The sequence below is a fragment of the Macrobrachium rosenbergii genome, chromosome 57 (genome assembly GCF_040412425.1).
Source record: "Macrobrachium rosenbergii isolate ZJJX-2024 chromosome 57, ASM4041242v1, whole genome shotgun sequence".
NCBI classification, from domain to species: domain Eukaryota; kingdom Metazoa; phylum Arthropoda; class Malacostraca; order Decapoda; family Palaemonidae; genus Macrobrachium; species Macrobrachium rosenbergii.
In genome coordinates, this window is record NC_089797.1 from 10,426,477 (window position 1) to 10,452,894 (window position 26,418).

Genomic DNA, 26,418 nt, shown 5'->3' on the forward strand with positions numbered 1-26,418 from the left:
ATTTTTGCATGCTATATACGTGTGAGTGAGTGATATATATATATATATATATATATATATATATATATATATATATATATATATATATATATATATATATATATATATATATATATATATATAACTATAAATATCATATCTATATTCATATTCACACACACACACACACACACACACACACACATATATATATATATATATATATATATATATATATATATATATATATATATATATATATATATATATAAATAGTGTGTGTGGGGGGAGAGGTGTTTACATGTTTCCAAATGTTATAAATGCCCTAATATTTATATTGTATACATATAATATAAATATCCATATCCATATTCATATCCAGACACACACACGTATGTTTCATATATTACAAATACCTGACGAATATTTTTAAATATTGAGTACCTGAACACCAAACTCCCAAATTAAAATACTACTTCCAAGCAATCAAGGCCGTTTAAAACACCTTGGCTTAGCACCTTTTTCAAAAGTAGAAAGAAAATAATAAAATCAGAAAACAAAAAGATAATAGCATTCTAAGTGACTGACCCATTTGCTTATTATCAGCGGCCTTTGAGCAATTGCCCAAACTAGTTGAACGACCTCGCTCTTCCGCCCGCCCTGGTTGCTGGGCAGAAATTTTGGGGGTTAGGTGCACTAGTTAACCAGGGTATGTACCGTATGTAGTTTGCTGTAAATTGTTTGTGCGTGTGCGTGGGCGCGTTTGCTTCATCCCTTGTTGCTAGGCGTGATATCGCACTTGTGATATATATATATATATATATATATGATATATATATATATATATATATATATATATATATATATATATATATATATATATATATATATATATATATATATATATATATATATCCGGTTGTGTGTTAATATATTTTGATTTTTGTTGTTGTTGTTGGCAGGCGTGAAACTGCAATTAATATTTATTCAGTTGTGTGCGTTTTTTTTTATTTTTGCTTCTCCCGTTGTTGGTAGGCGTGAAATCGCACTCAATATATATACCAGTTGTCTAATCGTCTTTCTTTTCCTATTTATTTCCCGCGCCAGTCCACGTGTCTCTCCGCACGTGCGTTGCATCTAGTTCTAAGTATATTTTCGTGAATCACACAAATTGCAAGGCACACACACACACACACACACACACACACACACACGAGATAAGCCGGCTTTTTCGTCCTCATAGCGTAACTCAATGAACTCACGTTCCCCCAGCGTAGTGGTGGATCCGGCATAGCAACTAAATATAAGGCTCTGGGTGGGTGACCAACGTCCGGTATAAAATCATAAATTATGTCATTTATGCTCCCAAATGAATCTTCGCTCGCTGACTGCTGGAGAAGGGTACATTCAATCCACATTTTGTTACACAAGCTCGTAAACGCTATGGAAAACTCCATACTTTCTGGAATATTCCCACACGAATGGGTGGGATGGAATGAAGCCGGCAAATGGGCGATGGTCCGTCTGTCCGGCCTTAGCGACAAACGTTAATTCCATGTGAGGCGGCAAGGTCGAGCCGGACCAGCCAATGAGAACCCCGGTCTGCCGGGGGAGAGCCAATCACCTTCGCGATACTGTGGGCGTCAGGCGAGGCTTGCACGGAACGCCCCAAATTTAGAATATGTGTACTTTCTATCTTAACTTGTTGGGCCGTCTTCCAAAAAAGAATATGAGATAACGAGAATACAAAAAAAAAGAGAATAAGCGATGCACGGCAGTTCGATTAGCGTCCTGTCTGACCTGAAAGGAACAGCCAGCCTGCTATGAGACAACATTTACGTGATGAGAACGACTTGCAAACAAATAAACTCCGCTCCTTTTATCATTCTAGACGATATGAAAAACCTGGTAACTGCTTACCTCAACGAGGTGTATTCAGGTCCTCAGGATGCCGCAGTGTTTAAACGTTGAGGGTGAGCGGTAGAGGTAGAGTTTGAGGGGGAGAGAGAGAGAAGGCAAGCTCGAACGAGTTTCGAAAGGTCTGCTGCTAAACCAAGATAGGCTTCTACCAAGTGCGAGAGCGTCAGTCTCCCGTGAGTGACTTCCACTTTGTTGCAGGCAAGCAAGCAAGCAGGAAGGCAGGCAGGCGGTAACGTTGCCTTTGAAGATGGTGTGCACTTGCGTCTACTGCAACGGCAGCGGGAACGATTGCCTGAAGAACCTCCGGACGGAGAAGAATCTGAATATGCAGAGAATGGAGGTCGATACGAATCCGTTCTTCCACTACAAGAGGCTCAAGGCTTTCGGTAAGTGGGTTGAATATCTTTGTTTTTTAAATCATAGAAAACGAGATTTTTTTTTATCCTTCCTAGATAGTGACCCCAGGGTTTTAACCCGGTATGCATCGACCTTTGCAACGTGTTTAGTACAAGCCCGTTGGGGATTACCGTAAAAATTTAAACAAAAGACTGCTAATATAAATATAATGACACCAAGAAATATTAGTCCTACTATAGACCCCCGAAAACTCTTGGGGGTCGCTATCTAGGAAAGCTCCTGTGCTTTTGTTTTTTGGTAAAATTACACTTTAAACCATTATCAGATTTTCGACTTGGAATTATAATTTCCTGTGCTGTAATGTCCGCTGTCAACGTTTCTGTCGGCCGTTTACTTCGGAAATGACCTAACCAACTACGCGTAACCTGATTTTACCCAGGATACCAGGTCCTTATTGCCAGTGCATGATATTGTGTGGTTGCTTAAGTCATCTACGAACGAAACTAATGCCATAAACGTTCAAAGCACAAATAAAAAATTAGTTAAATGATACATTCAAGTCCGAAATGTCATCATGGTTTAAAGTAAAATTTTACCTGCTATTTTCCCGACAGCTGTTAAACTTTAAGTAGATATCGTTATTCAGTATCGCTTGGCCAAACAGTTTTAGTTTTTTGTAGAAGAAACTATTATACCGGATTTTTCTGTCCGTCCGCCCTCAGATCTTAAAAACTACTGAGGCCAGAGGGCTGCAAATTGGTTGATCATCCAGGCTACCACCGGGCCGTGGTTGAAGATTTGTGGGCCGGGTTAAAGATTCATGGACCGCGGCTCATACAGCATTATACCGAGACCACCGAAAGATCGATATATTTTCGTTGGCCTTGATTATACGCTCTACAGGAAACTCGATTGCGCTGAAGAAACTTCGTCGCATTTTTTATTTGTTTTATTTTATTTAAACTTTATTTTCGCCACATACGCTTAAAACTGAAAAAGTAGTTAATCTGGAAAAAAAAGGGTTCGTAATAACAAAAATTTCGTTGATGTCTGTGGGAAGCTTACATTGATGATTTCGCGAACATTACCAAATTTTGCCTTTGTTACTTAAACTTTTTTTGCAAAAATTGAGAAGTATGTCGACTGCTACTTAATTTACAAAAACTGAGAACGTCGAGTGCTACTTGATTTACAAAAACTGAGAACGTAGAGCGCTACTTGATTTACAAAAATTGAGAAGAACGTCGATTGCTACTTAATTTACAAAAATTGAGAAGTACGTTGACTGCTACTTAATTTACAAAAATTGAGCAGTACGTAGAGTGCTACTTAATTTATAAAAATTGAGAATACGTCTATTGCTAGTTAATTTACAAAAATTGAGAAGAACGATTGTTACTTAATTACAAAAATTGAGAAGTGCGTCGATTACTACTTAATTTACAAAAAATTGAGAAGTACGTCGATTCCTACTTAATTTACAAAAATTGAGAAGTACGTCGATTCGTACTTAATTTACAAAAATTGAGAAGTACGTCGATTGCTACTTAATTAAAAAAATTGAGAAGTTCGTCCATTCCTACATAATTTACTAAAATTAAGAACGTCGATTGCTACTTAATTTACAAAAAAATCGTGAAAGTACGTCGACTGCTACTGAATTACAAAAAATTGAGAAGAATGTCGATTCCTACCTAATTTACAAATATTGAGAAGTATGTCGATTGCAACCGATTTACAAAAAAATTAGAAGGACGTTAATTGCTACTTAATTTACAACAACTGAGAAGAAAGTTGATTGCTACTTAATTTACAAAAATTGTGAAGAAAGTTGGTTGCTACTTAATTTACAAAAATTGAGTACATCGATTACTACTTATTTTACATAAATCTAGAAGAACGTTGATTGCTACTTAATTTACAAAAATTGAGAAGAACGACGATTGATACTTAATTTACAAAAATTGAGAAGTACGTCGATTGCTACTTAATTTACAAAAAATGAAAAGCATGTTGATTGCTATTTAATATACAAAATTGTGAAGTACATCGATTGCTACTTAATTACAAGAAATGAGAAGTATGTCGATTGCTACTTAATTTACAGAAATTAAAAGCATTGATTGCTACTTGATTTACAAAAATTGAGAAGAACTTCGATTGCTACTTAATTTTTAAAAAATTTAAGAGCGTCGATTGCTACTTAATTTACAAAAATCGAGAAAGTACGTCGATTGCTGCTTAATTTACAAAAAAATTTGAGAAGTACGCCAATTGCTACTTAATTTACAAAAATTGAGAAGTACGTCAATTGCTACTTAATTTACAAAAATTGAGAAGAACGCCGATAGACGCGCCTGGAACATTCTGAAGGACAATATAACTTGACTTCTCTTACAAACGTATCTATACATTGATTATTCCCGCAAGATAATACTTCCCCCTTAACTATACAAACATTTACCCAGCCCTTGCTGCAGTGATTAAAGTAGCGTCCACGGAACAACCTACTTAAGAAACCGTTTCACAAGGACATTTACTGAGGCCCGCCTCTCTCTCTCTCTCTCTCTCTCTCTCTCTTTCTCTCTCAGTAACTGGACTGGGGCGTATCTCTCTCAGCAACCAGATCAGATATGCAGTTAGGATTCAGTGAATTAACCTTCAGGCAGCCTGTTTGATATTTAAAGCGGTTTAGACGGGATAAGAAAAACTGGAGGTGGTTTTCCTAAAAAAAAAAAAAAAACCTAACAGGCTAATTACATTTTGAACAGATATTGAACGGAACGGAAGTCCATGTTAAGAATTTGCTCTCTCTCTCTCTCTCTCTCTCTCGCTCTCTCTCTCTCTCTCACCGGAATCATATCTATCCCTATTATTATTATTATTATTATTATTATTATATTAATTCCAGCATTACGCCTCACAAGTTTCTCCTGCAGGCGTTGAAGAGGTTATTATTATTACTATTATTATTATTATTATTATTATTATTATTATTATTATTATTATTATTAGTGACTACTTTAAATCAGTCTGATCAAGTACCGGAATAATTTTGATTTCCTTTCCAGTTTTCAGTATTTATGCTTAATTAATTCCAGTTTACAGCATTTATTTTGATTTAATTCTAGTTTTCTGTATTTATTTTTATTTTAATTCTAGTTTCCCGTATTTATCTTTATTTAATGGCCGTTTCTAATAGGTACTTTTACGGTTATCGTAACCGACAGTCGTACAGATAATACTTGATTAAATTGCTACTCAGCTTGTTGCGGTGCCCAATCAGCGAATTTCAACTCTCTCTCTCTCTCTCTCTCTCTCTCTCTCTCTCTCTCTCTCTCTCTCTCTCTCTCTCTCATACATAATGCATGGTACACTTTTAGCATACACTTATACGAGTGTCTGTATTTGAGGAATCTCTCTCTCTCTCTCTCTCTCTCTCTCTCTCTCTCTCTCTCTCACACACACACACGCACGGAGTACAGTGGTGACACTCTTGGCTCATCAGACAGAATCCTGTATTTGTGAAAAACAAGAATATTTTCTTATAAAACCATCAGGAATATCTCAATATCTTACAAGGCTTCAACATAACTGAAGCTTTATCAGGGCGTGGGCAAAGTATCTTCAAAATTGTAAGAGGTTTGTCCAATTCATGAGGTAAAAGTAACCTTATCTGATGTCTATGATACTTTGGAATTTGTCATAATTTATGTGACCTTGAAAACTAGTCAAGGTCACTTGCACTGCTATCAAGTGATGAGGTGAACAAGTGGTTCCTTCCTATAATCAAGATCTTGAGAAAGGTTAGATATTATTATTATTATTATTATATTATTATTATTATTATTGCAGGTCTGGTTGTTCACCAGTGATTAAAAAATGATAATAAATCCAGTGCTCTTTGAAGCACTTGAACAATGACCCTTCGGAGGGAAAACAGAGCAAGCAACTTGTGCATTGCTTTGCTTCAGTCTGCTTTGCTTGCACTGAACTGTATATCCCTTGTTTCAAGGGCCTTGTCAGTCTGGCGAAGACAGACAAGTCTTGTCAGTTCAACTTGAAGCTGTTTAAGTTTTCTGTTTACTACTCAGTGTAGTCTCTCTCTCTCTCTCTCTCTCTCTCTCTCTCTCTCTCTCTCTCTCTCTCTCTCTCTCTCTCTCTCTCTCTCTCTCTCCAAGAATAATGATGTAAATACCACGAAACGACCCGAAGACGAATTTTATCATTTTTTTTACCAATCTTATAACCTTTTACCAGTTTTTGCAGGCCTGAAATTTTCGAATTAGGCGAATGACACACTCTTTATAAAAGTGCGTTTGATTTCATTATAAACGTAACTTCAAGTAGACACAAAGCAAAATAATCTTAAGAAATAGAACCGGTCGAGCACAATTCTCGAGCCAGAAATAAATATTTTGTAGAGATCTTGACCCCCGTGTCAGGAATTAATTTCCGAAGTGAAGCCCACTGTTTGAACTGTTTGGAATTTCTTGAACTTTTAACACGCTCGGCCCAACTGCGCAGCTTCTATAATTCAGTGATATTAAAATAATGATTTCAAAACGAATAGAAAATATTGTTTAACTATTCTGACGTTTTGTCGAACCCAGGTACTGAAGATATCACCAAGTGTAAATTAATATCTGAAATGCAAAAGGTCCAATTCAAGTTTTAAGTTATCAAGATGACACTGAGTTTGTTAATCTCTTGACTGGCTGGAATACATTGGGTGAACACTGTATCCATAAGAAATTAATTACATTAACTTGAATAACTTAAAAAACAGCTTGGTGTATTCCCAAGGAATCACAAGGGTTGCAGAGGAAGCTAAGAAACTGCTCGTCTGTGCATTTAGGTTCTTCATGTTTGGTTCTAAAAATATCCACCGAGTTTGCTAAATAAAAATAAAAAATGAAAAACGTCGCAACTTGCTTTTGCTTATTGTCGGAAATAAGGCTTCGGGACCTTGGCCGTGGATGTAAGACGACTCCCTTGAAATTTGCCCCCAAAGACTTCCTTGAAATTTTCCCCTGGAGATTCCCTTGAAATTTGCCCTGAACACTCCATTGAAATTTTCCCTGAAATTTGCCCTGAAGACGCCCTTGAAATCTGCCCAGACGATTCCCTTGAAATTTGCCCTGAAGATTCCTTGAAATTTACCCAAAAGACTTCCTTGAAATTTTCCCTGGAGACTCCCTTAAGATTTGCCCTGAACACTCCTTTGAAATTTGCCATGTGGATTCCCTTGAAATTTGCCCTGAGGGTGCCCTTGAAATCTGCCCTGAAGATGCCCTTGAAATTTGCCCTGAATATTTCCGTGAAATTTGCCCTGAAGACCGCCCCCCTTGAAATTTGACCTGAATATTTCCGTGAAATTTGCCCTGAAGACTCGCTTGAAATTTGCACCATTGCTTAAATTTTATTTATTTATTTTTTTTTTTTTTGCAGTCTCTTCAGTCCTTAGCTCCAACACCTTTAATTCCTTTTACGATACCTCCATTCATATTCTCTTTCTTCCATCTTACTTTCCACCCTCTCTTAACAATTGTTTCATAGTGCAACTGCGAGGTTTTCCTTATGTTACACCTTTAAAACCTTCTTTGCTCTCAATTTCTCTTTCAGCGCTGAATGACCTCACAGGCCCCAGCAGTTGGCCTTTGGCCTAGATTTAATAATCCATCTATCCCTTGAAATTTGACACTCGCAGACCTTGCACTTCTCGTGAGTAGTCAACGATTTGCTAACGTTGGGTCACTAGGCGTCACGCCTGCGGAACGAGGTCGAATTCTTTAGGAAACTGACGCCATTTTGTTTTGTCTTTGTTGGTTTATGAGGTATGTGTTTCAGCTTCGATTAGAACTGTTGTTTCTGCTGCTCGGGTAAACGGGATTCGGTCTTTCGCTCTGCAAGCTGTAATCTTGAAAAGATACAGGAACTGGGATCCTGTAATCCAGTCAGCTTCAGTGCCTAAAGAAATATATATATATATATATATATATATATATATATATATATATATATATATATATATATATATATATATATATATATATATATATATATATATATACACAACTTTTAATATCTATGAAACTGTTTAGATCTCAGTTCCTGTAACTTGTTTTCTTTCTGTGAATCAGAAGACACCTTCCATTTGTTCCCAATCTTTTTTCCATTTTTGCCTTAAATTAGAATGTCAGTTTGATTGTAAATAACAACTTCTCCCTAAGAGAAGAATAATAGAATAATGATTATATTGTACTGAATAAATTCAAGTCGACCAACTTGATCATGAAGGCATTCTACAAATGCTTATATACTCTCCATGCCCAGAGGCAATTTCCGAAATGTAACCGAGTACCGGGACCTTTCCCTGACAAAAAGCGGGCCGCCATATCTTAAAAACTAACCATAGAATTTTCTTGAAAATAATCTCATTATGTTTCCCACACCCAATTTATAGAAGGGATATCACCTGACCTAACCTAACCTAAGGGCATGGCAAAAATCCAGGGCTGGTGCAATACTAGCATACATCTCAGGAATTTGCTGCCCGGAGTGAGTACATCATACCCCAAAGCTTAAAGATTCTAGGTGCACCAGTTCTCAGCATACAGAGGTGCAACGACTAAAAGGTTATCACTGTGGCTCTCTCTCTCTCTTTCTCTTATTCCTTTCAGTGCCTAATAAAAAAAAAAAAACATGGTGAACCAATATACAAGGTTATCACTGTGGTTTCCTCTCTCTTTCTCTCTCTCTCTCTCTCTTATTCCTTTCAGTGCCTAGTAAAAGAACATGGTGAATCATTGTACAAGATTACGTCTATGGTTTCCTCTCTCTCTCTCTCTCTCTCTCTCTCTCTCTCTTTTCCTTATTCCTTTCAGTGCCTAATAAAATAAATATGGTGAACCATTATATAAGGTTATCACTGTGGTTTCCTCTCTCTCTCTCTTTCCTTTCCATGGCCTTTAATGGTTGCGATCATTACAAAAAGGTCACTGATTCTAGGTCCAGAAATGGTCTTTCACACCACAATTATTAAATAACGAGCTTGATGGCGCACACTACGCTGTGCTGGAACCCGGCGCTGCCCTTCATGTCTCCCCTACCCTCCCGATCCCCTACCTACCCCGCCCCAGCCATGGCGGACAAACAGGTTTGCAGGATGAGGGTGGATATGTCATGTCTCCCCTACCCTCCCAATCCCCTACCTACCCCGCCCCACCCGAGGCGGACAAACAGGTATGCAGGAGGAGGATGGGTGTGTCATGTCTCCCCTACCCTTGATCCCCTACCTACCCTGCCCCACCCGAGGCGGACAAACAGGTATGCAGGAGGAGGATGGGTGTGTCATGTCTCCCCTACCCTCCCGTAATTTTACCTACCCCCGCCCCACCCGAGGCGGACAAACAGGTATGCAGGAGGAGGATGGGTGTGTCATGTCTCCCCTACCCTCCCGATCCCCTACCTACCCGCCCCACCGAGGCGGACAAACAGGTTTGCAGGATGAGGGTGGATATGTCATGTCTCCCCTACCCTCCCGATCCCCTACCTACCCCCGCCCCACCTGAGGAGCACAAACAGGTTTGCAGGAGGAGGATAGGTGTGTCATGTCTCCCCTACCCTCCCGATCCCCTACCTACCCAGCCCCACCCGAGGCGGACAAACAGGTTTGCAGGAGGAGGATGGGTGTGTCATGTCTCCCCTACCCTCCCGATCCCCTACCTACCCCGCCCCACCCGAGGCGGACAAACAGGTATGCAGGAGGAGGATGGGTGTGTCATGTCTCCCCTACCCTCCCGATCCCCTACCTTTTCCCGCCCCACCGAGGCGGACAAACAGGTATGCAGGAGGAGGATGGGTGTGTCATGTCTCCCCTACCCTCCCGATCCCCTACCTACCCCGCCCCACCCGAGGCGGACAAACAGGTATGCAGGAGGAGGATGGGTGTGTCATGTCTCCCCTACCCTCCCGATCCCCTACCTACCCAGCCCCACCCGAGGCGGACAAACAGGTATGCAGGAGGAGGATGGGTGTGTCATGTCTCCCCTACCCTCCCGATCCCCTACCTACCCCGCCCCACCGGGAGGCGGACAAACAGGTATGCAGGAGGAGGATGGGTGTGTCATGTCTTACCCTCCTGATCCCCTACCTACCCCGCCCCACCCGAGGCGGACAAACAGGTTTGCAGGATGAGGGTGGATATGTCATGTCTCCCCTACCCTCCCGATCCCCTACCTACCCCGCCCCACCCGAGGAGCACAAACAGGTTTGCAGGAGGAGGATAGGTGTGTCATGTCTCCCCTACCCTCCCGATCCCCTACCTACCCAGCCCCACCCGAGGCGGACAAACAGGTTTGCAGGAGGAGGATGGGTGTGTCATGTCTCCCTACCCTCCCGATCCCTACCTACCCTGCCCCACCTGAGGCAGGCAAACAGGTTTGCAGGAGGAGGGTGGATGTGTCATGTCTCCCCTACCCTCCCGATCCCCTACCTACCCCACCCCACCAGGAGGCATGGCAAACAGGTTTGCAGGAGGAGGGTGGATGTGTGCATGTCTCCCCACCCTCCCGATCCCCTACCTACCCTGCCCCACCGAGGCGGGCAAACAGGTTTGCAGGATGAGGGTGGATGTGTCATGTCTCCCCTACCCTCCCGATCCCCTACCTACCCTGCCCCACCCAAGGAGCACAAACAGGTTTGCAGGAGGAGGGTGGATGTGTCATGTCTCCCTACCTTCCTGATCCCTACTGACCCCCCAAAAACCGGCGGACAAACAGGTTTGCAGGAGGAGGATGGGTGTGTCATGTCTCCCTACCCTCCCGATCCCCACCTACCCTAGCCCCAAGGCATGGGCAAACAGGTTTGCAGGAGGAGGGTGGATGTGTCATGTCTCCCTACCTTCCCGATCCCCTACCTACCCCGCCCCACCGGAGGCGGAAAAACAGGTTTGCAGGAGGAGGGTGGATGTGTCAACCCTCCCGATCCCCTACCCCCCGCCCACCCGAGGCTGGCAAACAGGTTTGCAGGAGGAGGGTGGATGTGTCAAGTTTCCACTACCCTTCCGATCCCTTACCTTTCCCGCCCAACCCGAGGCGGGCAAACAGGTTTGCAGGAGGAGGTGGATGTGTCATGTCTCCCCTACCTTCCCGATCCCCTACCTACCCCACCCCACCCAAGGAGCACAAACAGGTTTGCAGGAGGAGGGTGGATGTGTCATGTCTCCCTACCCTCCCGATCCCCTACCTACCCATCCCCACCCGAGGCGGACAAACAGGTTTGCAGGAGGAGGATGGGTGTGTCATGTCTCCCCTACCCTCCCGATCCCTACCTACCCCGCCCCAGCCATGGCGGGCAAACAGGTTTGCAGGAGGAGGGTGGATGTGTCATGTCTCCCCTACCCTCCCGATCCCCTACCTACCCCTGCCCCACCCAAGGAGCACAAACAGGTTTGCAGGAGGAGGGTGGATGTGTCATGTCTCCCCTACCTTCCCGATCCCTACCTACCCCGCCCCACCCGAGGCGGACAAACAGGTTTGCAGGAGGAGGGTGGATGTGTCAAGTTTCCACTACCCTTCCGATCCCCTACCTACCCCCCCCCACCCGAGGCGGGCAAACAGGTTTGCAGGAGGAGGGTGGATGTGTCATGTCTCCCCTACCCTCCCGATCCCCTACCTACCCCGCCCCACCCAAGGAGCACAAACAGGTTTGCAGGAGGAGGGTGGATGTGTCATGTCTCCCTACCCTCCCGATCCCCTACCTACCCAGCCCCACCCGAGGCGGACAAACAGGTTTGCAGGAGGAGGATGGGTGTGTCATGTCTCCCCTACCCTCCCGATCCCCTACCTACCCCGCCCCACCCGAGGCGGGCAAACAGGTTTGCAGGAGGAGGGTGGATGTGTCATGTCTCCCCTACCCTCCCGATCCCCTACCTACCCCGCCCCACCCAAGGAGCACAAACAGGTTTGCAGGAGGAGGGTGGATGTGTCATGTCTCCCTACCTTCCCTGATCCCCTACCTACCCCGCCCCACCCGAGGCGGACAAACAGGTTTGCAGGAGGAGGATGGGTGTGTCATGTCTCCCTACCCTCCCGATCCCTACCTACCCCGCCCCCACCAGAGGCGAGCAAACAGGTTTGCAGGAGGAGGGTGGATGTGTCATGTCTCCCTTAACTTCCCGATCCCCTACCTACCCCACCCCACCCATGGCGGACAAACAGGTTTGCAGGAGGAGGGTGGATGTGTCATGTCTCCCCTGCCCTCCTGATCCCCAATCTACCCCGCCCCACCTGAGGCAGACAAACAGGTTTGTAGGAGGAGGGTGGATGTGTCATGTCTCCCCTACCCTCCCGATCCCCTACCTACCCCGCCCCAACCATGGCGGACAAACAGGTTTGCAGGAGGAGGGTGGATGTATCATATCTCACCTACCTTCCCGATCCCCTACCTACCCCGCCCCACCCGAGGAGGACAAACAAGTTTGCAGGAGGAGGGTGGATGTGTCATGTCTCTCCTACCCTCCCGATCCCCTACCTACCCTGCCCGCCCTAGGCAGACAAACAGGTTTGCAGGAGGAGGGTGGATATGTCATGTCTCCCCTACCTTCCCGATCCCCTACCTACCCCGCCCCACCCGAGGCGGACAAACAGGTTTGCAGGAGGAGGGGGGATGTGTCATGTCTCCCCTACCCTCCCAATCCCCTACCTACCCCGCCCCACCTGAGACGGACAAATAGGTTTGCAGGAGGAGGGTGGATGTGTCATGTCTCCCCTACCTACTACCCCGCCCCACCCGAGGCAGACAAACAGGTTTGCAGGAGGAAGGTGGATGTGTCATATCTCCCCTACCCTCCCGATCCCCTACCTACCCCGCCCCACCCGAGGCGGACAAACAGTTTTGTAGGAGGAGGGTGGATGTGTCATGTCTCCCCTACCCTCCCGATCCTCTACCTACCCCGCCCCACCCGAGGCGGACAAACTGGTTTGCAGGAGGAGGGTGGATGTGTCATGTCTCCCCTACCCTCCTGATCCCCAATCTACCCAGCCCCACCCGAGGTGGACAAACAGGTTTGTAGGAGTAGGGTGGATGTGTCAAGTCTCCCCTACCCTCCCAATCCCCTACCTACACCGCCCCACCCGAGGAGGACAAACAAGTTTGCAGGAGGAGGGTGGCTGTGTCATGTCTCTTCTACCCTCCCAATCCCCTACCTACCCTGCCCCACCCGAGGCAGACAAACAGGTTTGCAGGAGGAGGGTGGATGTGTCATGTCTCCCCTACCCTCCCGATCCCCTACCTAGCCTGCCCCACCCGAGGCGGACAAACAGGTTTGCAGGAGGAGGGTGGATGTGTCATGTCTCCCTTACCCTCCCGATCCCCTACCTACCCCGCCCCACCTGAGGTGGACAAACAGGTTTACAGGAGGAAGGTGGATGTGTCATGTCTCCCCTACATACCCCACCCCACCCGAGGCGGACAAACAGGTTTGCAGGAGGAGGGTGGATGTGTCATGTCTCCCCTACCCTCCCGATCCCCTACCTACCTCGCCCCACCCGAGGCGGACAAACAGGTTTGCAGGAGGAAGGTGGATGTGTCATGTCTCCCCTACCTACCCTGCCCCACCCAAGGCGGACAAACAGGTTTGCAGGAGGAGGGTGGATGTGTCATGTCTCCCCTACCCTCCTGATCCCCTACCTACCTCACCCCACCCGAGGCAGACAAACAAGTTTGCAGGAGGAGGGTGGGGAGGAGGGTGGATGTGTCATGTCTCTTCTACCCTCCCGATCCCCTACCTACCCTGCCCCCCTAGGTGGACAAACAGGTTTGCAGGAGGAGGGTGGATGTGTCATGTCTCTGCTACCTTCCCGATCCCGTACCTACCCTGTCCCACCCGAGGCAGACAAACAGGTTTGCAGGAGGAGGGTGAATGTGTCATGTCTCCCCTACCCTCCCGATCCCCTACCTACCCTGGCCCACTAGAGGTGGACAAACAGGTTTGCAGGAGGAGGGTGGATGTGTCATGTCTCCCCTACCCTCCCGATCCCCTTCCTACCCCGCCCCACTCGAGGCGGACAAACAGGTTTGCAGGAGGAAGGTGGATGTGTCATGTCTCCCCTACCTACCCTGCCCAACCCAAGGTGGGCAAATAGGTTTGCAGGAGGGGGGCGGATGTGTCATGTCTCCCCTACCCTCCCGATCCCCTACCTACCCCGCCCCACCCAAGGCGGACAAACAGGTTTGCAGGAGGAAGGTGGATGTGTCATGTCTCCCCTACCTACCCTGCCCCATCCAAGGTGGACAAACAGGTTTGCAGGAGGAGGGTGGATGTGTCATGTCTCCCCTACCCTCCCGATCCCCTACCTACCCCGCCCCACCCGAGGCGGACAAACAGGTTTGCAGGAGGAGGGTGGATGTGTCATGTCTCCCCTACCCTCCCGGTCCCCTACCTACCCCACCCCACCCATGGCGGACAAACAGGTTTACAGGAGGAAGGTGGATGTGTCATGTCTCCCCTACCTACCCTGCCCAACCCGATGGTGGACAAACAGGTTTGCAGGAGGAAGGTGGATGTGTCATGTCTCCCCTACCCCCCGATCCCCCCTGCCCTCGCCCCAGGAGGGGACAAACAGGTTTGCAGGAGGAGGGTGGATGTGTCATGTCTCCCCTACCCTCCCGGTCCCCTACCTACCCCACCCCACCCATGGCGGACAAACAGGTTTACAGGAGGAAGGTGGATGTGTCATGTCTCCCCTACCTACCCTGCCCAACCCGAGGTGGACAAACAGGTTTGCAGGAGGGGGTGGATGTGTCATGTCTCCCCTACCTTCCCGATCCCCTACCTACCCCGCCCCACCCGAGGCGGACAAACAGGTTTGCAGGAGGAAGGTGGATGTGTCATGTCTCCCCTACCTACCCTGCCCCACCAAAGGTGGACAAACAGGTTTGCAGGAGGAGGGTGGATGTGTCATGTCTCCCCTACTGTCCCAATCCCCTACCTACCTCGCCCCACCCGAGGCGGACAAACAGGTTTGCAGGAGGAGGGTGGATGTGTCATGTCTCCCCTACCCTCCCGATCCCCTACCTACCTTGCCCCACCCGAGGCGGACAAACAGGTTTGCAGGAGGAGGGTGGATGTGTCATTCTCCCCTCCCTCCTGACCCTCCCGATCCCCTACCCTCCCGATCCCCTACCTACCCCGCCCCCACCCGGGCCGTACAAACAAGAAAGATCCACTCGGATTTTATTTTTATTGATTGATTTTCTCTCGGTTGAATTTCTAGTTATTTGGCAAAAATGAGCATCCATTTGATTTCTCTATGATATTAATTCATTATATTGGCATTTTGATTTCTTCATTTTGGTTTTATATATCGTAGATAAGACATTGAAAGGCATGAGAGAGAGAGAGAGAGAGAGAGAGAGAGAGAGAGAGAGAGAGAGAGAGAGAGAGACTCCTCACCACAATTAGTAAATATTTTTATTCTCCTTTGAATTTCTTGTTATTTTGCAAAAAATTAATATCCTTTCGATTTCTCTATGACACTGATTCATTATTTTGTTATTTCTCCTCCTTTTTTATAGATTTAATATAAGGAACTAAAAGGAAGAGAGAGAGAGAGAGAGAAAGCGCCAAAGTGATAACTGTGTATGATGGTTCACCATGTTCCTTGGTTAGGCCTATCTTCATGTTCGCTCCCGAAAGCCCCACTGGCAACTTTATCAGATATCACTAACACAAAGGTCAAACTCTTAAGTGGACTTTCCTTTCAGAAAGTGCGAAAGTTTAGGTTCGGGTAAAGTTTTGGCGATTCAGTTCGCAAAATTTAGTCTTTAGTTGAATGAAAAGAAGATTGCACCCCATTAAACCATAGAAAAGAAAGTAAAGTTTTCATGGTAGATTTTAATTCGTCTTGCTTCAGTGTACTTTCTTATGAATCCCAGCTTCAGACCTAAATGATAAGCGTTCAAATACACATGCACGCACGCAAGAACGCACACACACATACAATGTAAATATATGTGTGTGTGTACCACTACTGAAAGAGAAAAAGAACTCCATTTTAAAATGGATTCCAGTACGTATAGGAACCGGAAATAACACTTGTTCAATAAAGTAAAACATCCTTCGGTATGGTCAGTACTTGGATGAATGAGCCTATGAATGCCACACGACCTTGGCATACAGAATCCCCTTACCAACTGCAAGTCAAGGGCATAGGTCTAGCGACCTCACCCCACTAATCTGCGCGTCGACCGGAAGTTAAGAGATAGGAGAGCCTCCTCTTTAGCCCACCCCATAAAAAAAGAGAAAATGATGACACAAAACCACATGAAAGATGATGGTTATCGAAACAGGTAATGAGTCAGACCCGAAAAGCCAACAAGGACTGAGTCATAGTTCCTGAAGGACTAATAATGAGAGAGAGAGAGAGAGAGAGAGAGAGAGAGAGAGAGAGAGAGAGAGAGAGAGAGAGAGAGAGAGAGAGAAAGAGAGAGAGAGACAGACAGACTTACTTTTTGTTGGAAATATCAAGAGAAATTCTTTCGGTCTAATGTCATGTTCTTCATGCAGAGAGGGTTGGTCTAGGCCTAGTGTTTATCGCTTCTTAACACTAACTTCCGCAATCAGGCATTTATGCTTCATGATTCACTGATAGCCAACTGTCAAAGTGCGAATGTATGAGACTGAATTAATCATATTTATCTAAGTATAGGTGCGCGTGAGCATGACACCACGCACCAAAACCCACAAACACACAAGCGCGCACACACGCATATATGTATATATACATATATACATATACATATATATATATATATATATATATATATATATATATATATATATATATATATATATATATATATATATATGTATATATATATGTGTGTGTATTTGTTTGTGCTTGTGTGAGTGTGTTTGTGCGTTTGTTTGTATGTGTATATATCCTTTACAAACAAAATCTCACAGGGAACGCTGATTAAGCTGTTATTTGATTTTAATTATTAATTTTGTCATGATAGAATGCCAGCAGATATATTTTTTCTCTGCGTAACGATAGTCTACATGTAACAAACTCCCCGATTAGACCAGCAGTCGTCCAGTCTGGGCTAGCCTTTCCCCCCCAAAATTGGCGCCATATGTAATGCACTGTGGGTTACAAAGTCCACCTATTGTCAGGATTTGCCGTCTTCACTCTCTCTTTAAAGTAAAGCTTCACTTTCACTTTCATTTCTGGCAATGTTGAATAGTTTTGACTTTATCAAAGAACTGAATGAACTTTTCTATATCAGCTTCTGTAAACGTGAAGTGTAGCATGTATCGTAGCATCCTGCGAGTGGCGCCTCATACCTTTTTATGTCGCCTTGACCTCGCTAAAATGGTTTGGGTTCAGATATGCTGTATTTAAATGAACATCCGTACTCGGGTGCTCTTGCGCCTGCGCGCTTGCTTACGAGTGTAAATCCTAACTAGAAATAAAAACGTCCGTGTTTGTTTACGTGGGAATCCGGCTTACAAGTAAAAGTATTGTGTGTGTGTGTGTGTGTGTGTGTGTGTGTGTGTGTGTGTGTAGAATCTGTAGCGCAATTGAATTTTCAACGGGCATCCGCTGTGGGCAAGGGCTGGCCCTCCTATCAATAAAATCCAATGTTCGTGTTGCTAGCCTCTGTGCAGCAGAGTAACAGCTGCGTCCGTAACGCCGGTACGAACGATCTTTATCACTTTTCATAAAAACGTTAAGAATTTCGTTCTTATCAGTTCAAACAGGGAGCAACTTATACTTTGTCAGATTATAGTTATCACTCATTCAACTGCTAGCACTGTGTTTGGATAAATTAAATTTTGCTGCCGGTGACAGTCAACCTCATTTTGCATTTAGCTGAAAGGAAATAATCAAAGAATTAGACACCGAGAAGTGGACGTGTGCAACATTGCACATAAACTTCGTCCCCATTAACCCGCGAAGCCGAAGTCGCGTCCGTCAGGCTGCCTTGAACGAACGTACGCACACACGCGAACCGCCGGAGTGTGTGTGTGTACTACTACAACTAAGTGAGCCAGATTCACTCAGTCTCACTCAGTTACGAGAGGCCAGAGCGGAAGGTTGTGTCACTGTGAGCCACGACTTGAGTAACGAACCAGTTCCGGATAAACTTTTACTTCTTCGTTAACAGTTAATTGTAACTTGATTAACGAAACCGCTCCGGATAGTTTGTTTACGGAACTCTGTGATATTTACAACTTGTAACGCAAAATTCCATAAGCCTTTTTTTTTTTTATTTAGAAAAGTTTTTTAAATCTTTGAAGCCATGAAGACTTACCAGGTTAAATCTGCAGGTATGTGAAACATTTCATTTTAAATCAAGATGTTTTATTTGTATGCCATTTGTCTATAGGCTAAATTGGAGTTCTGTGTTTTAATATTGAAAGGTCTGTTATAATGTTATAAAGAATTTGTGCTTTGAATTTTAAGTGAATTAAAGTTGCAGTATATCATTCTCAAATACTTTCTAATTCTTCATTTGTCCTTATGTCAACTGTGTACATTGTTTTTAGATTAGGCAGTCATACACACACACGTATACACACACACACACACACACACACACACACACACACATATATATATATATATATATATATATATATATATATATATATATATATATATATATATATATATATATATATATATATATAGTATATGTGTGACTTAGTGTGTGTGAATTGAAGTATTTACACATGTAAATAATGAATGACTTAGGGGCATATGAATTAGTATCCTGTGAATACACAAATACAGTATATATATGCTATCTGTATGAAATGACACCTATACTTTACCAGACACTTCATGCAGTCTGCTTGAATGCTGGCAATAAACATAAGGTGACAACAGGTGACGGTACCGATTCGAATTTCTAACCTCTCTTGGTCAAGTTATTTGGGCAATCCACGCTGCATCCTTATATAGGAATAGCAAGTATCATTGGGTAAATCTTGCTGTCCTTGAGAGAGAGAGAAGGAGAGAGAACAGAAGGCTTCAAAGAGAATAAGTGAAGGAATTTTTGGGATGCATTCATCTTTACGGGGGGGCGGGGGAGAGGCTTCTAGGGAGAGAGACAGAGAGAGAGAGAGGATTTTAGAGAGAGAGAGAGAGAGGATTTTACGAGGAGAGAGAGAGAGAGAACAAAAGGATTCAGAGAGAATAAGTGAAGGAATTTTTATGATGCATTCATCCGTACGGAGAGAGAGAGAGAGAGAGAGCAGAAGGATTCAGAGAGAATAAGTGAAGGAATTTTTAGGATGCATTCATCCTTACGGAGAGAGAGAGAGAGAGCAGAAGGATTCAGAGAGAATAAGTGAAGGAATTTTTAGGATGCATTCATCCTGACGGAGAGAGAGAGAGAGAGAAACAGAAGGATTCAGAGAGAATAAGTGAAGGAATTTTTAGGATGCATTCATCCTTACGGAGAGAGAGGCAGGCTTTTACGAGGGGGGAAGGAGGGAGGGAGAGAGAGAGAGAGGGTTAACCTTCCTGATTAAAACAATTCAATCGACACCGAACATGTGACCTATGAGAGAGTAGGTTCTGTGCGCATGACCAAGATTACGTGTCAGCCTGTGATTGGTTGGGGGTGGGGGAGGGGCCGATTGGAGGCTTCACAGAGAGACGGTGAGAGATAATGGGATGATTAATGGCTTTTTTTACCGTTGTTTATTTAATGTACGAATTGAAGATAGTTTATTTTTTGGGATCCTAATCTTTGTGTAAGTTTTTAATACGTCCGTGCGACTAAGAATTAACTGGCATATCAAAGGGAAATATCAGTTGGTTGCAACAAAAGAGATAGTGTGGTAATGGTGAGTCAGACTCGGTGTCAATGTATACACATGCATGCATGCATGCATATATATATATATATATATATATATATATATATATATATATATATATATATATATATATATATATATATATATGTATATATATATGCTTTATGTATTTATATGTATAAGTGTGTTATATATTTTATATGTATATATATATTATTATATATATAATTGTGTGTGTGTGTGTTTCAAAAGGCAAGTCACTTCAAGAGCAACTAGAGTTGAAATGTGACTGACCGACAATTCTGTGATAATGAGCAGTCCATGAACAATTACGAGCGATGCCCTGAATAGAATAAAGTAGCTTTATCATCGCATGTCTTTGACAAGTCACTGACGAAGCCCTTGTCAATGGTCGCATTATTTTGATATTAAATATGAGTTGCCGAGTGGGAAAACCTTGAGGAGCGAATGCAGAGTGGGGCGTCAGGGCTACTGTAGGCCTAGTTGGCATTTGTGTAATAGTTATTGTGATCAAGAAATGGATGATTAGACAAGAGTGAATAGAGATATTGTGAACATATCGTCCCCTTTTTTTCGCAGTGTCGAATATGCATTTTTTTTTTTTTTTTTTTTTTTGAGTCTCTCTCTCACCATACCATACACCCTGGTCTCCGAAGCGGGTTAGTCCCGTCAGTGCACCTCACGAGGAGCACCGTAGGCATTCCTCAAGGTTCTTTGCAGCGTGCCTTCGGTCCCTAGCTGCAACCCCTTTCGTTCCTTTTACTGTACCTCCTTTCATATTCTCGTTCTTCCATCTTACTTTCCACCCTCTTATTGATTCATAGTGCAACTGCGAGGTTTTCCTCCTATTACACCTTTCAAAACTTTTACTGTCAATTTCTGTTTCATCGCTGAATGACCTCAGAGGTCCCAGTGCTTGAGAGACAGACTGAAACAAGAAGCCAATGATAAAATCATCGCCGATGCAGATGACTCAAAAAAATGAAAAATTCATATTCGACACTTTGCCAAAAGTGTGACGATATGAAGGATGCGAGTGTGACCGGAAATATTAGTACAGTAGTGTGAATAGAAATGGGATGCTAATTTGAGAGTGAATAGAGTTACCCCTGTCGCTGTACGGTCGAGGTCATTTTGACTGTAAACAATAACGAGTGAATTAGAGGCCCTGGAACAGAATAGAATACAGAATTTAGGCCAAAGGCCCAGCACTGGGACCTATGAGGTTATTGAGCTTTGAAACGGAAATTGAGAGTGAAAATATTTGAAAGGTGTAACAGGAGGAAAACCTCGCAGTTGCACTATTAAAAAATTGTTAACAGAGGATGGAAAGTAAGATGGAAGAAAGAGATTATGAACAGAGGGACAGTAAAAGGAATGACAGGGATTGCAGCTAGGGGCCGAAGGGACACTGCGGAGAACCTTAAGCAATGCCTACAGTGCACCGCATGAGGTGCACTAACGGCACTACCCCCATACGGGGATTATAGACCAAATTCAAGGGTGAAAGTTCAAATGCAAAAAGAAATACGTCACGCTGAAAATGAATAGCTTTGGTAAAGCAGTAAATTATTATTATTATTATTATTATTATTATTATTATTATTATTATTGTTATTCAGAAGATGAACCCTATTCATATGGAACAAACCCACAGGGGCCACTGACTTGAAATTCAAGCTTCCAAAGAGTATGGCGTCCATTAGAAAGAAGTAAGAATTACAGGGAGAAGAGATCTCGCTTACTAAAAAAGAAAAATAAACTAATAAAGGGGAGTACTGCTTTAACACAAATATCAATGTCATGAGACAGGAAGCCGCTGCAAAAGTAAACGGTCAAAAATGTGATCCAGGGTGAGGGTACACTGGACAGTAATGCTTTAGGGATGGAGAACAATTGAGTTATAAACGTAAGACAAAATAATATACCGGTATAAGTGAGATGACAGTTGCCAAATATAGACAGTTTGTCACAAGGTTGAATGCACGAATGTGAGATATTCGAAGCGGCTATGACACGACATGTTCATGAAAAACCGTAAACATATTAAGATCAACCAAAGTGACGTAATTGATCAGGGGAAAGACTTTGCCAAAGCATGGAGCGGAAGGCGGTCAAGTTAAGGCTTGAATTAATTATGAACGATCAAGGTATGAAGACTTCTGTGTATGTTTGTGTGTGTGTGTGTGTGAGAGAGAGAGAGAGAGAGAGAGAGAGAGAGAGAGAGAGAGAGAGAGAGAAGGAAGCCTAATCACCACTGGAGCAACTGCAGAGTGTTGTCCTAAAACTTTAATAGTGAAGATGACTAAAGGAGGTTCAGTAATAAAGAAGATACAAGCAAAGAAAACTGAGTGTAAGGCAAAACAGAGATGTTGGCACCAGCACAAGTGTCATCATTTTTCCAAAGCCAGTTTACATTGCGATCACCTTTTGAATGTTTCTCCAGCAATTAACTGAATGTTCTCCTCATTAGCTGAGGATTCTCTCTCCCTTGATGGCGTATGAAGTAGTCTTTCAAATACATTCTTTTCAGAGAGTAATTCTCCGTCTTTGGTGCTCAGTAGGTCTAGAGTTTTAAGAGAGTGCTCAGTAGGTCTAGAGTTTCAAGAGAGTGCTCAGTAGGTCTAGACATTTAAGATAGTGCTAAGTAGGTGTAGAGTTTTAAGAAAGTGCTCAGTAGGTCTAGACTTTTAAGAGAGTGCTTAGTAGGTCTAGAGTTTTAAGAGAGTGCTCAGTAGGTCTAGAGTTTTAAGAGAATTACACTCACGGAATCAACACAACTTCGAACAGAACAGACAAGGTGAAGGTCAGATGAAAGCGCAGGGGGGCGATTAAAGGGTTTACGTACCCGACGGCGTATCTGATACCAAAATACCCGTGCACGAGCCCAGTGGTTTTGGCAACAGAATGAGTAGTGTGAGGGAGAGGCTGTTGTAGATAAGATGGCTGTTGTATGAGATCGTGGTTCGGGCACCAAAGATAAGAAGAACAGTCCGTTATACGAGAATGGAAAACAAGTGAGAGGAATAATGACGGTGTGAAATGTGATAGGTTAGAAACATTAAAATGTGAATGTTACCAAAAAAAATCCCCGCAGGAGGTTAGTGACCTGAGTGTACCACATGCATTGCATTGTAGGCATTGCTTGAGGTTCTTTCCAGCGACCCATCGGCCCTTACCTGCAACCCCTTTCATTCCTTTTACTGTAGCTCCGTTCATATTCTCTTTCTTCCATCTTGCCTCCCACCCTATCCTAACAATTGCTTCATAGTGCACAACTCCGAGGTTTTTCTCCTGTCACACCTTTCAAACTTTTTTACTTTCAATTTCCCTTTCAACTCCGAATGACCTCATAGGTCCTAGCGGTTGGCCTTTGGTTTAAATTTTATATTCCACTCCAATGAAAGAACCGAATCCGTTCAAGAGTCATTTAGAGAAAAGTAGATTATGATTTGCTGATAAAATTTGTACCAGAGTTCCCTCATTGCGCAGTAAATTTTTTTTTTGGGGGGGGGGCTAAAATTATAGCAGATATTATGGGGAGATCCTAATTTCCATTCAAAGGCGGTTATACAGTCTCTTTGTCACGGAATTATCTAAAAAGTAGTGCGTTCTTTGACACAAAGAAAGGGAAGTGAGGCGTGACACAAAAAACCCCATCATATCCATTCCTGCTATAAAAGTAATGCTATTAAATTTTACAACTTTCAGACGCAATTGTATGGGAGTTCTACTTCCATGTGAATAGCATGAATGGTGTATATATATATATATATATATATATATATATATATATATATATATATATATATATAATATACATACCTTGTATTTTATTATTTACTTATATTTTTATATATTTATTTATCAACTTAATTTATTTTTTCTTTACTAATAAGTAATCTCTTCTTTCTGTATTTCCTAATACCTTCTGTTACTTCATTCAAATGAACAACTTATTCCTTTTGAAGCTTGAATTTCAAGTCAGAGGCCCCCGTGGTGGGCTTTTTCCATATGAGTTGGGTTCATCTTCTGAATAATAATAATAATAATAATAATAATAATAATAATAATAATTATAATAATAAAAGTTCAGAATTTGTATATAGATTTTTCCAGTATGTACACAATAATGTATTTTTAATGTTAAATATAAATATTAAATATTTTATATACTAGTGACCATGGCGAGTGTGACATATTTTTATAGGTAAATACAAAAGTCCATCCATCAATCAGTCTGTCAGAAAAGGTGCTGAGTCATCAACATTCCTTCTTTACTGGTGAGACCTTTGTGAATATATAGTTTTAGCGTAGATTCGTCATGAAATCTGCGGTTTTGTGGTCGAGCTGAATTCCGTGAAATAGTTGACTTCAAGGATACACATTCTTTATATAAAATTCTTAGAAAAATATCTGAATACCAGCGTGCGGAAGTGCTTGTAAATGAATGGATAGCCTAATATGTGTTGTTGTTATTATTATTATTATTATTATTATTATTATTATTATCATCATCATCATTATTATCATCATCTAAATACTTGCTTAGGGGAGTGCTTGTAAATGAATTAGTAATATTTATTATTATTATTATTATTATTATTATTATTATTATTATTATTATTATCTAAATACCAGCGTGCGGCAGTGCTTGTAAATGAATGAGTAATATTTATTATTATTATTATTATTATTATTATTATTATTATTATTATTATTATTATCTAAATACCAGTGTGCGGCAGTGCTTGTAAATGAATCAGTAATATTTATTATTATTATTATTATTATTATTATTATTTATTATTATTATTATTATTATTATTACTACTATTCACTACCAAAGAAAGGGAACAATATTTTGGACGTGGCAAATCGCCGAAATATCAATTAGAAGAATTGGGATGACTTTTTGAGGTTTATCCAGTGATTTGGCTACATCTCTCAATTGCCTTTACTTTTCCAGATAGCTTAATAATAATAATAATAATAATAATAATAATAATAATAATAATAATAATAATAATGAATACTACGCATTACTCATTCATATATAAGCATTTCCGCTCGCTGGTGTTCAGATATTTATACGAATTTTATATGAAAAAAATGTATGTCCTTGAAATCAACTATTTCACAGAATACAACTCGACTGCAAAACCGCAGACTATATATATACAGTAGCCTATGTATATAAATATATATATATATATATATATATATATATATATATATATATATATACTGTATATTTTAATATATATATATATATATATATATATTATATATGTATATATATATATGTATACATATATATATATATATATATATATATATATATATATATATATATATATATATATATATATATATATATATATATATACTTATATATATATATCCTTCGGCCTCCTTCTCTCTTCGTCCTTCTTCGCCCTACTTCGTAAGCCAGAGGAGAACGCGCGTAATCGACAGATAAGGCGAAGATCCCTAGCGTAAATTGTAAATCGTAGTAATGTTGCTCTCTCTCTCTCTCTCTCTCTCTCTCTCTCCGGAGGAAATCCGGTGTCGCAACCATGCTGCGAAGCCGCCCAGTCTCTCTCTCTCTCTCTCTCTCTCTCTCTCTCTCTCTCTCTCTCTCTCTCTCTCTCGCTACAACGACGGTCGCGTGGTCAGCTCCGTTACGTAACCTTTGTCCTTGCCGGTCTTTGGCTGACCTCCTAGAAATGCCAATGACGTCGGCACATAAACCCCTGGTGGTAGGGTGTGGGGGCTACGGTCTCATCCCAAAATATTTGCTCATAAGGGATACTTTCCACCGTGGATGCAACCCTCTACAGTCGAGCAACGACCGTAGATCTATTTCACACCTTATGTCTGATATTACGTTTTCGTACGAAAGTAATAATAATAATAATAAAAATAATAATAATAACAATAATGATGATGATGATGATAATAATTATTATTAATAATAATAATAATATTATTATTATTCACCAGATTATTATTATTATTATTATTATTATTATTATTATTATTATTATTATTATTATTCACCTGATTATTATTATTATTATTCAGAAGTTAAACCCCTATTCATTTGGAACAATGCCCACAAAAGGGGCCACTGACTTGAAATTCAAGCTTCCAGAGAATATGGTATTCATTTGAAAGAAGTAACACAAGCTAATAGGAAATACCGAAAGAAGAGATCAGCTGTTGGGAAAGAAAGAAGTAAATTGACAAATTAACAAATAAACGCAAAAAAATGTATGTAAACTATTTAAATACACGGA

General features: G+C 42.2%; 1 protein-coding gene across 2 annotated transcripts in view; it reads left to right on the top strand.

The window, feature by feature from the left end:
• Positions 1-1,265: 1,265 nt before the first annotated feature.
• The window catches only part of LOC136837086 (microtubule-associated proteins 1A/1B light chain 3C-like), a 66,908-nt gene continuing 41,755 nt past the window's right edge, over positions 1,266-26,418 (top strand). Inside the window, exon 1 of one of the 2 annotated variants that reach the window (XM_067101695.1) lies at positions 1,266-2,285. In XM_067101695.1, coding sequence (XP_066957796.1) covers positions 2,147-2,285 — 139 coding nt within the window. In that variant the 5' untranslated portion in view covers positions 1,266-2,146. Of the gene's footprint in view, positions 2,286-17,918; positions 18,596-26,418 lie in introns of those variants that run through there. The other variant, XM_067101696.1, reaches the window with a different exon arrangement.